Source organism: Schistocerca cancellata, chromosome 4 (assembly GCF_023864275.1).
Source record: "Schistocerca cancellata isolate TAMUIC-IGC-003103 chromosome 4, iqSchCanc2.1, whole genome shotgun sequence".
NCBI classification, from domain to species: domain Eukaryota; kingdom Metazoa; phylum Arthropoda; class Insecta; order Orthoptera; family Acrididae; genus Schistocerca; species Schistocerca cancellata.
Window position 1 is genome coordinate 524,103,569 of NC_064629.1, and position 14,438 is coordinate 524,118,006.

The window sequence follows — 14,438 nt, forward strand, 5'->3', positions numbered from 1 at the left end:
TATTAGGCAGGTGTACCAGTTGCTTTGGCTCTTCAGTGTACAAACAACTACTAGATATAGGCATCAACATAATTCCTTGCGTTGATAAAGCTCACAAAATTCTTTTTTACTATAAAAAATTTATCAAAATCAGTTTCTCGAAAAGTCCTTTCGTTAATATCTGATTATGCAACAAAAAAATGAAATCTCTAGTTTTCCGTGTCCATTTGAATGATAAATTATTAATAATTTGTTGTAATGTACTTGCTTCAGAAAAAAATCCATGTTGGTCCTCCATTTTAGAATGTTCAGGTTAAATGTGCAATGCTCAGGAAGATTCTGCTTGGACTTAGCTGAGAACTACGTGATGTAGTTGTTTCATTTCGATAACAGTATTGAACTAGAACTTATTATTTGGAAATGATAAACATATATTGAGGATCTAGATGCTAATTCTTTCAGACTTTCACAAAGATTAGGATGCAAATGTTGTGACACAGCATTAAAGGAGCTTTCAAATATTTCTTGTGGAAATATTTTCTAACCTCGATCCACGGAAGTGGTTTTTAAAATGATATAAAATTTCAAAATCTCGTAATACACTACTGGCCATTAAAATTGCTACACCACGAAGATGACGTGCTACAGACGCGAAATTTAACCGAGACGAAGAAGATGCTGTGATATGCAAATGTCTAGCTTTTCAGAGCATTCACACAAGGTTGGCGCCAGTGGCGAGACCTACATCGTGCTGACGTGAGGAGAATTTCTAACCGATTTCTCATACACAAACAGCAGTTGACCGGCGTTGCCTGGTGAAACGTTGTTGTGATGCCTCGTGAGAGGAGGAGAATTGCGTACCATCACGTTTCCGACTTCGATAAAGGTCGGATTGTAGCCTATCGCGATTGCGGTTTATCGTATCGCGACATTGCTGCTCGCGTTGGTCGAGATCCAATGACTGTTAGCAGAATATGGAATCGGTGGGTTCAGGAGGGTAATAAGGAACGCCGTGCTGGATCCCAACGGCCTCGTATCACTAGCAGTCGAGATGACAGGCATCTTATCCGCATGGCTGTAACGGATCGTGCAGCCACGTCTCGATCCCTGAGTCAACAGATGGGAACGTTTGCAAGACAACAACCATCTGCACGAACAGTTCGACGACGTTTGCAGCAGCATGGACTATCAGCTCGGAAACCATGGCTGCGGTTACCCTTGACGTTGCATCACAGACAGGAACGCCTGCGATGGTGTACTCAACGACGAACTTGGGTGCACGAATGGCAAAACGTCATTTTTTCGGATGAATCCAGGTTCTGTTTACAGCATCATGATGGTCGCATCCGTGTTTGGCGACATCGCGGTGAACGCACATTGGAAGCGTGTATTCGTCATCGTCATACTGGTGTATCACCCGGCGTGATGGTATGGGGTGCCATTGGTTACACGTCTCGGTCGCCTCTTGTTCACATTGACGGCACTTTGAACAGTAAACGTTACATTTTAGATGTGTTACGACCTGTGGCTCTACCCTTAATTCGATCCATGCGAAACCCTACATTTCAGCAGGATAATGCATGACCGCATGTTGCAGGTCCTGTACGGGCCTTTCTGGATACAGAAAATGTTTGACTGCTGCCCTGGGCAGCACATTCTCCAGATCTCTCACCAATTGAAAACGTCTAGTCAATGGTGGCCGAGCAACTGGCTCGTCACAATACGCCAGTCACTACTCTTGATGAACTGTGGTATCGTGTTGAAGCTGCATGGGCAGCTGTACCTGTACACGCCATCGAAGCTCTGTTTGACTCAATGCCCAGGCGTATTAAGGCCGTTATTACGGCCAGAGGTGGTTGTTCTGAGTACTGATTTCTCAGGGTCTATGCACCCAAATTGCGTGAAAATATAATCACATGTCTGTTCTGGTATAATATATTTGTCCAATGAATACCCGTTTATCATCTGCATGTCTTCATGGTGTAGCAATTTTAATGGCCAGTCGTGTAGACATGTCCTGCAAGTAAAATATATTAGTGTTGTGCACACAAATATGAATAATAAATGAAGTATTATTTTTGGGGGAAGGAAGATTTGAGTTTAACGTCCAGTCGATGACAAGGTCATCAGAGACGGAGCACAAGGACGGATTGGGAAACGATAAGTAACAAAATCGCTAGTGTCCTTTTAAAATGCTCGAGCGTTGCATTCACCGTAACAATACAAGAAGGTAAAGAATTTGCTGTTCCCGACGAAAGTAAGTCTTGCTGTCAGTGTTCCTAGCACTTATAACGTTCCTTGAAAGTGCAGTGGCTTCGTCAGCCCACACGTAGTGTCACTAGATTTTGCACTTAACCTGCGCCAACTCTCCACATACTAGACGTTGCTGAGCACAGCCTCACAAACAATCATAACATTCTGTTTGGCAGGACGAAAATGTTGCTCCATGCATAGGCTTACTAGGATTCTGTTATCAAGGAATCCGTTGAGAACAGGTTGTGTAACAGTAAGTTTAACCGGAACAGCCACTATACTCTCAGTGATGATGCATGGAAGTGGGTGCCCTATACTTCCTGTCAATCGTAAAAATTCTTCCCCTCTCTCGTAATTTCTCTTTGGTGACGTGTTTCCAGATGCTTCTAAGTCTGCCATGCATTCTGCCACCTGCTGAAATCCAGCTCGGCAACTCTTTTTCAACAACGTCATTAATTTTCTTAATGCATGCCACCTTCAGTTTCTGTTTTTCTCCGTCTCCTCCTCCTCCTCCTCCTCCTCCTTCTTCTTCTTCTTCTGTTTCCCATAGACTGATGAGTCCCCTCATTAGCCTTCATAGGTAAGTTACGGTACTGTAATATGCGAATAAGAAGACGCATAACGAGAAAAGTTTGCCGCGCGGGATCAGACGAGCGGTCTCAGATGCTGCAGTCATGGACTGTGCGGCTGCTCCGGGCGGAGGTTCGAGTCCTCCCTCGGGCATGGGTGTGTGTGTGTGTGTGTGTGTGTGTTTGTCCTTAGGATAATTGAGATTAAGTAGTGTGTTAGCTTAGGGACTGATGACCTTAGCTGTTAAGTCCCATAGGATTTCACACACATTTGAACATTTTTGAGAAAAGTTAGTTCTACATACTTGCGATTACTCGCAACCTACAACCAACATATGTAACAAATTTGAGGCATCTCGTCCTGATGTTTGCACTTAAGATTCTTCAGGGAAGAAAAATGTTAGCCGAGTAGGAATGAGGGTGCATTTTGAGAAGCGTGTAACCAGAGGTCACGTGACCTCGTACGACGGCCTGCTGATGTTTAAATGACACACTTCTGCCGGCGGACGATGAAAAAGCAGCTAGGGACGGCGTGTGCTCTTACACTTCCGGCACGCTGCACACTGGATTAACTGTCAGAACACAGCTGAAGCAGCAGCCGGCGAAGACACGCACTTCTCAGTGTGTACTTTATCGCCTTCTATAGCGGGACCTCTACCGGAGAGTCAAAGTCCACTCCGCAGTATAGGAAAAAGTTTGGGGGAAGAACCTTCACACTCGACTGTCTGTTGCTTGAATGTGGTTCGCTTTCTGCTTGAGGCAAGTCTTAACTTATACACGTAACTAACTGTTTGCCCACGTACGCATATACGTCTGGCTCTAAAGCAGATAAGTTACATTACAGGGGAATGACTTTCTTCAGGTCCCTGTTGTTGGGGAAGCTCGCAATCTGCAAACGTTAAAAGAGGGGGTTATTTAACAGTACCGGAATGTGTATGATATTTCTTCTCTTATCTCGGTCCTGGACATTGTACGCTACCTTTTACTGATTTTTTTTTTGTCTTACACTGGAGCTGTTGCGTACCCCAAGGGCACTGTACTCTCACGTAGACCAACGGACTTGATTCCGCAGTCGAGTCACATCACTTAGCCGAACGCAGGCCAAAGTCTTTCAATGCACCATGTAACAGCGAGTGTGTGAGTACCTAGAACTGAATAAGATATTAAATACCTCACAGTTTGTCGAACTCTGCAAAAACAGAAAAACAAAATGTAAAATTTTTAGCCATTATACTTGACAAACGACCACGGAACACCCATATTGAACACGAAAAGTTATGTTGTCAAAGAATGATGTATTTCCTGAAAAAACTTATGTACTGCATCTATTTTTAATATGTAAGCACAGAGTATTTTGCATTTTTCAGTCTGTTTTAAGGCAGGGATTGACTCTGAGAAACGATAAAGAAAATAAATGGAATTCTTGTGATTCAGAAGAGGGCATAATGGCAAAGGTAGGCAACAGAAGACACTGTAAAGCCTTGTTCATTAAGTTGGTTCAGATGGCTCTGAGCACTGTGCGACTTAACTTCTGAGGTCATCAGTCGCCTAGAACTCAGAACTAATTAAACCTAACTAACCTAAGGACATCACACACATCCATGCCCGAGGCAGGATTCGAACCTGCGACCGTAGCGGACGCTCGGTTCCAGACTGTAGCGCCTAGAACCGCACGGTTCATTAAGTATAAGATTTTAACAGCAGTTGGTTTACATATTCATGATAGTGTTAATCACACACTTGCCAAACCATCTAAATGAGTTGCAGTAAATCAAAGGTATGATTATAATACAACAACCTGTAGTTCTCTGCTCTTAATACAAAACACATTAGAAAAGCTAATAACAGATATTTGTATACAGCAGTGTAGATGTATAACAAATTATCTAAACACACCCCCTCCCCAATCATCAAATCAAATTATTTAAGAAAACGATGCACAGTTTCTTGTTAGCTAAACCATTAGAAGAATTTTTAGACATTCCCAGTATGAGCGTGACGATGTAAAAATGTGTTTTTGAAAAATTAATAAGTTAAGTTTACTGACGAGCTCTATTACATGCACTAATTTTACTTTTCTCAAAATCAAGCATGTTGACACGGATGTTGAGACACTGAACTGAAAATCGAGGCTGCCATTCTCTCCATTTTATTGGAACCTAGCAAACTACAGGGAGTGGCAACTGACCCTTAACAAAGACAAATGTAATGTATTGCGATTACATAGAAAGAAGGATCCTTTATTGTATGATTATATGGTAGCGGAACAAACACTGGTAGCAGTTACTTCTGTAAAATGTCTGGGAGTATGCGTACGGAACGATTTGAAGTGGAATGATCATATAAAATTAATTGTTGGTAAAGCGGGTGCCAGGTTGAGATTCATTGGGAGAGTCCTTAGAAAATGTAGTCCATCAACAAAGGAGGTGGCTTACAAAACACTCGTTCGACCTATACTTGAGTATTGCTCATCAGTGTGGGATCCGTACCAGGTCGGGTTGACAGAGGAGATAGAGAAGATCCAAAGAAGAGCGGCGCGTTTCGTCACAGGGTTATTTGGTAAGCGTGATAGCGTTACGGAGATGTTTAGCAAACTCAAGTGGCAGACTCTGCAAGAGAGTCGCTCTGCATCGCGGTGTAGCTTGCTGTCCAGGTTTCGAGAGGGTGCGTTTCTGGATGAGGTATCGAATATATTGCTTCCCCCTACTTATATCTCCCGAGGAGATCACGAATGCAAAATTAGAGAGATTCGAGCGCGCACGGAGGCTTTCCGGCAGTCGTTCTTCTCGCGAACCATACGCACCTGGAACAGGAAAGGGAGGTAATGACAGTGGCACGTAAAGTGCCCACCGCCACACACCGTTGGGTAGCTTTCGGAGTATAAATGTAGATGAACTCTCTCTTTCGACATTATCTGCATAAAATTAAATGCCCAAAATAAGTACAAAATGACAACTATCAAAACAATCACATCTTCAGCTTCAAAAATATTAATTTGCTCTGATGCTTAATTCAGACTTGACCATCTGACCACAGCTAAAGATCTAGATGGTACATCTTACCCTCCCTTCCTGTCCACCGTATTCATTTTAATGAAATAAATTCTTTTTACACATTACTATAGCTACAAACCTGAATCATTAGAGTTCTGTCTATCCGCAAAAATAAAGAAATAAACCAAGTAACAGGCATATTTTTAAATTTGCACGTATGTGACTGATAATCTTTTACTCTAGACATCCATCGTGGCATTGGAGTGGTTTTGAGATTGGTCCGGCTATCGTGATTTCCTTTCGCCTCTCAGACAAATGCCGTAATTGTTTTATAAACAGGCCACGGCGGCTCTCTCCCCAACTCTATCTGCAATGACTTCGACATCGGAATCAATAATCTCTAAAGCTCTAGCTATATTTTTTTGCTTTCTTCCGTCGAAAAGTGCTGTGTATACGACAGGGTAGTCATCATAGCTGGGCACAAGACGGTTAATCCGTTAATGGTTAAGTTTCGAAGTTAACTTTTCGAGCAACGGATTAACTTTTAAGTCAATTTAAAAAAAAAGTTAACGAAATCTGTAACTTCCATTAACATTCTTTCAGTCCGTTAATCGTTAATTAGGTACTTACTATTTATGACAAAAATGACGCCGCGCCGCCTGTCGAAATCATGTTCTGACAAGTACGGGTGACGTAGGTGTGTGGCTACGCCGGGATGCGTGCGATTGATGTAAGCAATCGAATACGGGCGAGAATAATTAGGCATTGTTTGTTTATTGTTGTTTGTTTACTGAGTTCTCGTTAAGAACGACTTTTTGTTAGTGAACTGACTGTGGAAACGAGCATGGAATCGGATTCTAGCTCTGCGACTGATGAAAATCCGTGGTCGCGTTTAGGTGGTTAGGTTAATTTTTTAATCAGATAGGGAGAACAAATACTTTCCGACTGTAAACTGTGCTTGCCTAAAAAAATCAACAATTAGCGTTAACAATTTGAAACAAGACGTAAGGTGAGAGCATGAATCGCGATATGCAGTTTGAAGAAACAATGAAGACAGGGGCCGGTCGAGGAAGGCCAAACAGAAGAATTATTCTTGGCCATTCGGATATCGGCAGCAGTAATCCGGTTAAACGAATGCGACAGAGTAGTATTGGAAAGTTTTTTGGCATTGCAGAAATTATCAGCGGCTAGTATCAACCTAGAGTGTACCAACACATAGTAAACTTTTTTGTTGTGAACGTGATCCCTTTACAAGTCATCAAGTCGAAGTCGCTTGAGAAGGCGATAAAAACTATAAACACCAGCAAAAGTTCAATTTCGAGGAGAACGTTGGGCAGATGCGTCATTGAGGAGCATATTCGATTGAAGCGACATCTTTTTAGGTAATTGAAATTCAAACAAACCTACCTACGAGTACTTGGCAAGTACGAATCATTACTTTTAAAAAATCATTTTGACAACAAAGATAAGATTATTTTTTATTTTTATGAAGTGTGGTGTAGTCTTTCTTGAACAGGGCCCTTAATACCTTATGTACAGGCAGGAATCATTTTAACAGTATAGATATTAGATTATTCCGTGCTCCTTGGAATTAGCGGTTACGAGTTAACGATTAGCTTCCGATAAATCTCCTGTAAAGCAACGCGTTAAAGTTTGACGGAGTTAACTTTTTTAGTAACGAATTAACGATTAGCGAAGTATTTTTTTGGTTAACGCCGCCCATTTACAGTAGTCATAAGGTTCGAATTACTACCTCGAAGCCGGCCGGGGTGGCCGAGCGGTTCTGGGCGCTACAGTCTGGAACCGCGCGACCGCTACGGTCGCAGGTTCGAATCCTGCCTTGGGCATGGATGTGTGTGATGTCCTTAGGTTAGTTAGGTTTAAGTAGTACTAAGTTCTAGGGGACTGATGACCTCAGAAGTTAAGTCCCATAGTGCTCAGAGCCATTTGAACTACCTCGAAATATTGAAGCTACGTAATTAATTATTTGTTGTCTGCAGGTACATATTTGTAGTACACAGTACCACAGCAAGCATCTAGCCAAAACCATTGATAAAGTGCAGTTTCTTGTGAGAATTCGTTTACGGCGGCACAGGAAATATTCTAACTATATTAGGTCAATCCAGATGACTTCCTTAGCTGCCTGGATTGGTCTAACACAGCTGCAACATTCCTGCTGCTGCCAAAAACGAATTTGATTGTGTTATTTTTTCCTCTAGCGGCTGCTACGGTAGTGTGCCGTGGTGATTTTAGCTGACCAGAGCTGCAGAAATGTACCTCCAAACAAACAAAAAAATAATTGCGTAACTTTATTTTTTCGGTGCGACACAATAATTAAAACGTTGACTACCCACTCGTACTTCGGGCCGTGTATCTTTCGTGAAAGACTGCACTCTACAGTTTTCCTGCTTTACTCTAACATATTTTGTGGAAGCCAGGAATCGGAGAAAACAACAATTTAGTTTCTGTCACTTGTTCCAATTAATGACAGCAGACGTGTTCGTGAGTGGCTACCGAGCTGCAAGCAGTTTGTCGACGAACTTGTGCGCGCGTCTGCAGTTGATCGTCATCTGTGACGTAACACAGGCGGCAGGTTGCGTGGAGGGGAGCGCTCATATACTCATCTGGTGCTTTCCGGCTCCAGTGCGTCTCCAGACGCAAGGCCGGTGGATTTTAAAAGCTGTTGCCCCTGTGAAACGACCGCACGTTGCTTCCATTCGCGCAACGCGACGAGTTATAAACAAATTTAGACATTCGCAACAGTTGAAACAACTGTACCTGTCATTGTTTCACTTTTCATAAGTGAAACAAGCACTGCACCTGTAATTGTTTAATGACAGTGACATACGACACACCATGGTCTTACACCCAGAGGCAACTAATGGATGGAACTCAGTTAATACATTGCCATCAACAGTAACAGATAATGTCATTCTCTGCAAGGTATTCACATTAAGTGTATAACACTTTTCATTAAATTTTCCCTCCAGAACTTGAATGATCTGTAGAGTAGTTCAACATTTATCCCACAACTCAAAAAAATTGTTTGTCACAAAACAGAATTTTAAGTAAGGACTGACTTAACTAAGCTTCGCATAAACTGATTATGGTAAATTAAAGAACTTAACACAGTTGTATCAGTAATTTGTGAGAAAAAGTGAATGATTATTTAGGAAAGTACATATTATTAATGTCAGCTGTAATTTCTTAACGTGGATCTGCTATTACAGGTGCGTGGTCACCAGAGAGCCCCCTCAGGCTCTCGTGAGTTCAAGGAAATGACGAAACGAGATGCTCTCACTCAACTTCAGAGTGAATTTGAGAAGCTCCTCGGCACTGCCCCTGAAGCCAAGAGAGCAGGCATAAGCAAGCAGTTCAGTGGGTTTGAGAAGCTTTTTGAAAGATTTCTCAGTGAAGAGGGCCCTTCAATCGACTGGAATAGAATTGAAAAGCTACCAGAAGATGCGGTAAATCAGTATTGCATTCTACTTTCTCTGTAGCTAATTTCCTATAATGTTGGTTTAGTAAAACTCTTGCGATATTGATTAAATATTAAAATGACTTTATCTGCTCCAGGTTAGAGACTATAGCACACTATCTCAGCCATCAACCGATGTTGTCCATGATATGCTGGGTAAATTGGTTGTTGTCAAACTGAATGGTGGGCTTGGTACTTCAATGGGTTGCCATGGACCAAAATCTGTGATTCCAGTAAGAAGTGACCTGACATTTCTTGACCTGACTGTACAGCAGATAGAGGTATTGTTATTTTCATATTCCAGTTTTTATTTGTGTTTAATTTTCCTGCTAGACAATCTGTAACTGTTGTTCATTTATAGAAATCTCTTTCTCTCTCTCTATCTCTCTCTCTCTCTCTCTATTTATATTCACAATTTTCCTCTTGTCTCTTGGGCATTTGCATTTCTCAAAAAAATGAAGCTTACCTCTTGAGTGAGTGCGCAACTTTGTAAATAAATGTGTTACAACATATGTTTTTCTAACATTTAGCTTTTTTAATATATGACAGATATCAGACATTACACTTTTGAGTCAAGCAATGTGATGAATTATCTGCCACTGGTATTCAGTGAGGTCCAGCTTTTTCTTCTCTTCTTCGATTGTTTTCCATGGGATTTTCTGTCATCAATCATGACCACAGACTGTAATGTTATATTACAATAGTGAAGAAATGAAAAAAATTATCATATTTAATAGCAGTGTTATCTTGGAAAAACTGTTCTGAAAATGTTTCATACCTTTGTTTTTCCATCATATTTGGCCACTACAATAACTAATAGCCTGTAGAACTGTGTGAGCTACTAACTACAAGAACAATGCTATGATGAAATGAAAGTATTGGTTCTTCAGAGTTAAATTTATAGCCTGATTATGGAGACTACTTTGGCCTAAGATGAAGATAGGCTGCAGAAGATATATTTCATGGAAAAGAAGTATGTTAGCATATTATATCTGGCTCTGAAAAGCATAGAGTTTCAATCTACCAATTTTAGTGGTGGGGTATTGCAGGGGGAAGGAGTCTGGAGTCTCTGATTCACATGCCTGTGATGCTAGTTCAGAGTGGTTAATTACATTGTCCTCGATAACTGATAAGCTGGTATTCTGTAGGCTGCATGTTGTCATTAACAGTGATATTTGAAAGGCAACAGTAATTGGAAATCACATAAACTCCAATAAAAATGAAAAGTAATGACTTCAATTACCAACAAGATTCTTGTTTTCTATGATCAAACTTAGCTAAAATGCTATTATAGTATACACAGTGTGCCTGAATGTTGTGAAAATCATCTATCATTCTTACAGGCTAAATTATAGTAAATTAAATTGAAGAAAAACAATAAAAAATGTAGCAGGAACATATGAAATAGAGATAGGTAAGTAGGAAGCAGTGGTTCAGTGTATCAGATATGAGAAAAATATTGGCAGAACTTTTGAAGATGGCTTTAGAGCTTTAATGGTGATGTTAAACTCATTCCAGTTTTCAATAAGCACACAGTAAATAAGTGATTTTTATGTTTTTATATATAAAAATGTTATGCTTAATGAACTATACTTATTGAGAGTTATTTTAAGACAAATTGCATGTGCAATGTAGGCCTAATAAAACTTCCTTTTTCAGCATCTCAACAAAACATACAAGGCCAATGTTCCTCTAGTTCTCATGAATTCCTTCAACACTGATGAAGATACTCTGAAAATTATTAGAAAATACAAAGGTTTACAAATTGAAATCTATACATTCAATCAGAGTTGTTTCCCTCGGATTAACAGGGACTCTCTACTACCAGTTGCAAAAAACTGTGATGTAGAAGTGGACATTGAGGCGTAAGTGTTATACAATATATTATTTCTGCAGATAGTGACAGCATTTACATACAAGTTAATTATTTTTATTTTAGGTGGTATCCACCTGGACATGGAGACTTTTATGAAAGTTTTAAAAACTCAGGTCTCTTAAAGAAATTTATTGAACAGGTAATTTAAAAGCATACTTATACAGTACTGCAATAACAATATATATGTCATCAAATTAAAGTATGTACATACTAACTATTAAATTCCTTTTGCAAGGGTCGGGAGTACTGTTTTGTTTCAAATATTGACAACCTTGGAGCAACAGTAGACCTCAATATATTGAATCTTCTCCTTCACCCAACTAAGAAGACTCCAGAGTTTGTTATGGAAGTAACAGATAAAACAAAAGCTGATGTTAAGGTATGTAAATATAATTGGTGTGAAATTGCAGACTCATCATTTGAACACTATGTAGTTTAAAGATCTGTCAGTCTCTACCCTTGGAAAACATTGAATTCTGTGGGCACATTATCTGTACAAGGAGAATTCAAAAAGTAAGTTACACTTCATGGCAGGCCAAGTAACTTTTATTGAATGCTACACCACACTTAAAAGTGACACACATACGTGGCTCTATTTTGCGACATAGTCACCAAGTCTATGTAAACAACAGTTGGAACATTCTACCAGTTGATAATAGAAATGCACTCCTTGGTCATGGAGCCATTCAGGAACCACTGTGTGAATGTCCTCATTCTCAGAAAATCTGAGACTGCTGTCAATCAGTTCATTGATGGCTCGGGCATTGTTTTCCATCATCAATGTTGATGGTTTTCCTTCTCCAGACCTATGTCAGTGTAGACTTAGTCTAACTGTTGGCACTATTTCACTGTGGCTGGATGCGACATAGCATTTGCTCCATATATGCACAGTTTTAATGTGCTTGCAGTATGTTTCTCGACAACAATTGTGCTGTCCCACATATGTCAACTTTGAAGTAAGTTTCCTGTTGTCATGCCATTTCACTTCCACATGGTGTTGCACCTGTTATATGTACTGCAGAGGAATGGTCTATGCAGGGAAACTTGAACATGTGCTCTATTCTGACAGTTTGTCTTTCTTGTTGTGCAATGGTATAACTTACTTTTTGAAGCTCCTTGTATTATTTTATAGTTGCATCAAATATTTTAATATGGTCATTTTCTTAGTGGTTCTGTTTGATTCCAATGTTGCTTTTCTGCAGAAAAGATTTCTCAAGTGTTGAATTAAGAGAAAATTCTCATTATGTTCTCTCTCGATAACCTGAAGTACTGCACAGTTACACTGTGTGCCAGAGACAGATAACTAATTTTCACTGTTGTAAAAGATACCACTACTGATATCATTCAGTACCATTTGTATATTAACTATAAGCAATTACATACACTTTATTTATGTTTTAAGCTATCACATGGACTACCTTACCCCACCCCCTTTAAATATAGACAGTGGCAAGATCAACATTTTTAGTCCTGTTTTTTTTTTTTTCAGAATAAAATTAAGAGAGCAGCTTTGATTGCAAGCAAACATTTCATTTTTTATTGACTAATACCTGTATTTCATTGTTAGTAAAGAAGATGTCATGAAACAGAAATAGCATGTTAGCATTAGTGCAGAAAAATTACAAAGGATATTTTAGACTTCTGTATTATAATACGTATTTTACATATATCCGAGTACCTGCAGGAATAACTGTATTTGCAGCATCAATATTACTTACTTTACTGCTAGAATTTGTTGCTGCATTTAACTTGAAATGCAGTTTTCTGAGTGATCTAAAAAAACAGGATTGATGCCCTAGATAGTGTATTACATGATCTTACTTTCATACTGCTACAAACCACTGTTATTAAATGTGGACCACAAGAAACATAATCTGAAGCTGTTTCCTTCTTTTAATTTACACACTAAACATAACTTAAAGATCCAATAAAAATACGTGGATTGTTTGTAATGTATGTTAGCAGCACAGATATACTTCAAAACCAACAATTTTTGTTATTGACTGATTTATTGTTTTGTAAATAAGCACTGTTCGGAACTTAATTAAAATTAAACATGGCTGTTTACACTCCCGTCAAAAATTAATTGTGCAAAATGAGATGTGATAAGTGAAATATTGATAACATATTTATTGAAAGTATTTTTTTTTTCTTGTAGGGTGGTACACTGATCCAATATGAAGACAAACTGCGTCTACTTGAAATTGCTCAGGTGCCAAAGGAGCATGTAGATGACTTTAAGTCTGTTAAGACTTTCAAGTTCTTTAACACAAACAATCTTTGGATCAAACTTGATGGTATGTAATTTGGACTCGTTTGGTTCCACTGCATTTTATGTGTCGTATAAGTACATTATCACATTACGTTATGAGACCAAAGATTCTGCTGTATTTGATTACATTGTTTATTACTTTAGGTCTATTTCAGTATGATTGCCATTTGCATGTTATATCAGCTGATCTTTATAGCCATGTGACATTGATGTTTCAGTTACTGTCACTATTTTATAAGTTTGTTCCTTTGATGCTGTTGGAGCTATAGTAGATGTTAAATTTTTGTTGGGATTCTTACTTATGTAGTTGTCAAATTATGAAAGCTTATTTCTTAATGACATTTCATGACAGCTATATTGACAGTTGAGTCATTATTGTTTTTCTGCAAGCACGCAAACTGAGCTCAAAACTCCAGCATGATATCAGTAGAATAGTTTATACAATGTAGCATTCAGATTTAGTTTAAAAAAGTGATACCTATACATCATAATATCTTTAGTATATGTCACTTCTAGTTGAGACTTACCAAACAAAAGCGCTGGCAGGTCGATAGACACACAAACAAACACAAACATACACACAAAAATCTAGCTTTCGCAACCAATGGTTGCCTCGTCAGGAAAGAGGGAAGGAGAAGGAAAGACAAAAGGATATGGGTTTTAAGGGAGAGGGTAAGGAGTCATTCCAATCCCGGGAGCGGAAAGACTTACCTTATACACTCGCACACACACACATATCCATCCACACATACACAGACACAAGCAGACATTTGTAAAGGCCTTTACAAATGTCTGCTTGTGTCTGTGTATGTGTGGATGGATATGTGTGTGTGTGCGAGTGTATACCTGTCCTTTTTTCCCCCTAAGGTAAGTCTTTCCGCTCCCGGGATTGGAATGACTCCTTACCCTCTCCCTTAAAACCCATATCCTTTTGTCTTTCCTTCTCCTTCCCTCTTTCCTGACGAGGCAACCATTGGTTGCGAAAGCTAGATTTTTGTGTGTATGTTTGTGTTTGTTT

General features: G+C 39.4%; 1 protein-coding gene across 3 annotated transcripts in view; it reads left to right on the forward strand.

Moving 5' to 3' along the window:
* LOC126183403 (UTP--glucose-1-phosphate uridylyltransferase-like) overlaps window positions 1-14,438 on the forward strand; it is a 208,199-nt gene that overhangs the window by 172,575 nt on the left and 21,186 nt on the right. For 2 of the 3 annotated variants that reach the window (XM_049925350.1, XM_049925349.1), the window contains exons 2-7: window positions 9,025-9,261; window positions 9,371-9,553; window positions 10,932-11,137; window positions 11,212-11,287; window positions 11,384-11,527; window positions 13,307-13,445. In XM_049925350.1, the coding sequence (XP_049781307.1) occupies window positions 9,025-9,261; window positions 9,371-9,553; window positions 10,932-11,137; window positions 11,212-11,287; window positions 11,384-11,527; window positions 13,307-13,445 (985 nt within the window). Of the gene's footprint in view, window positions 1-8,442; window positions 8,738-9,024; window positions 9,262-9,370; window positions 9,554-10,931; window positions 11,138-11,211; window positions 11,288-11,383; window positions 11,528-13,306; window positions 13,446-14,438 lie in introns of those variants that run through there. The other variant, XM_049925348.1, reaches the window with a different exon arrangement.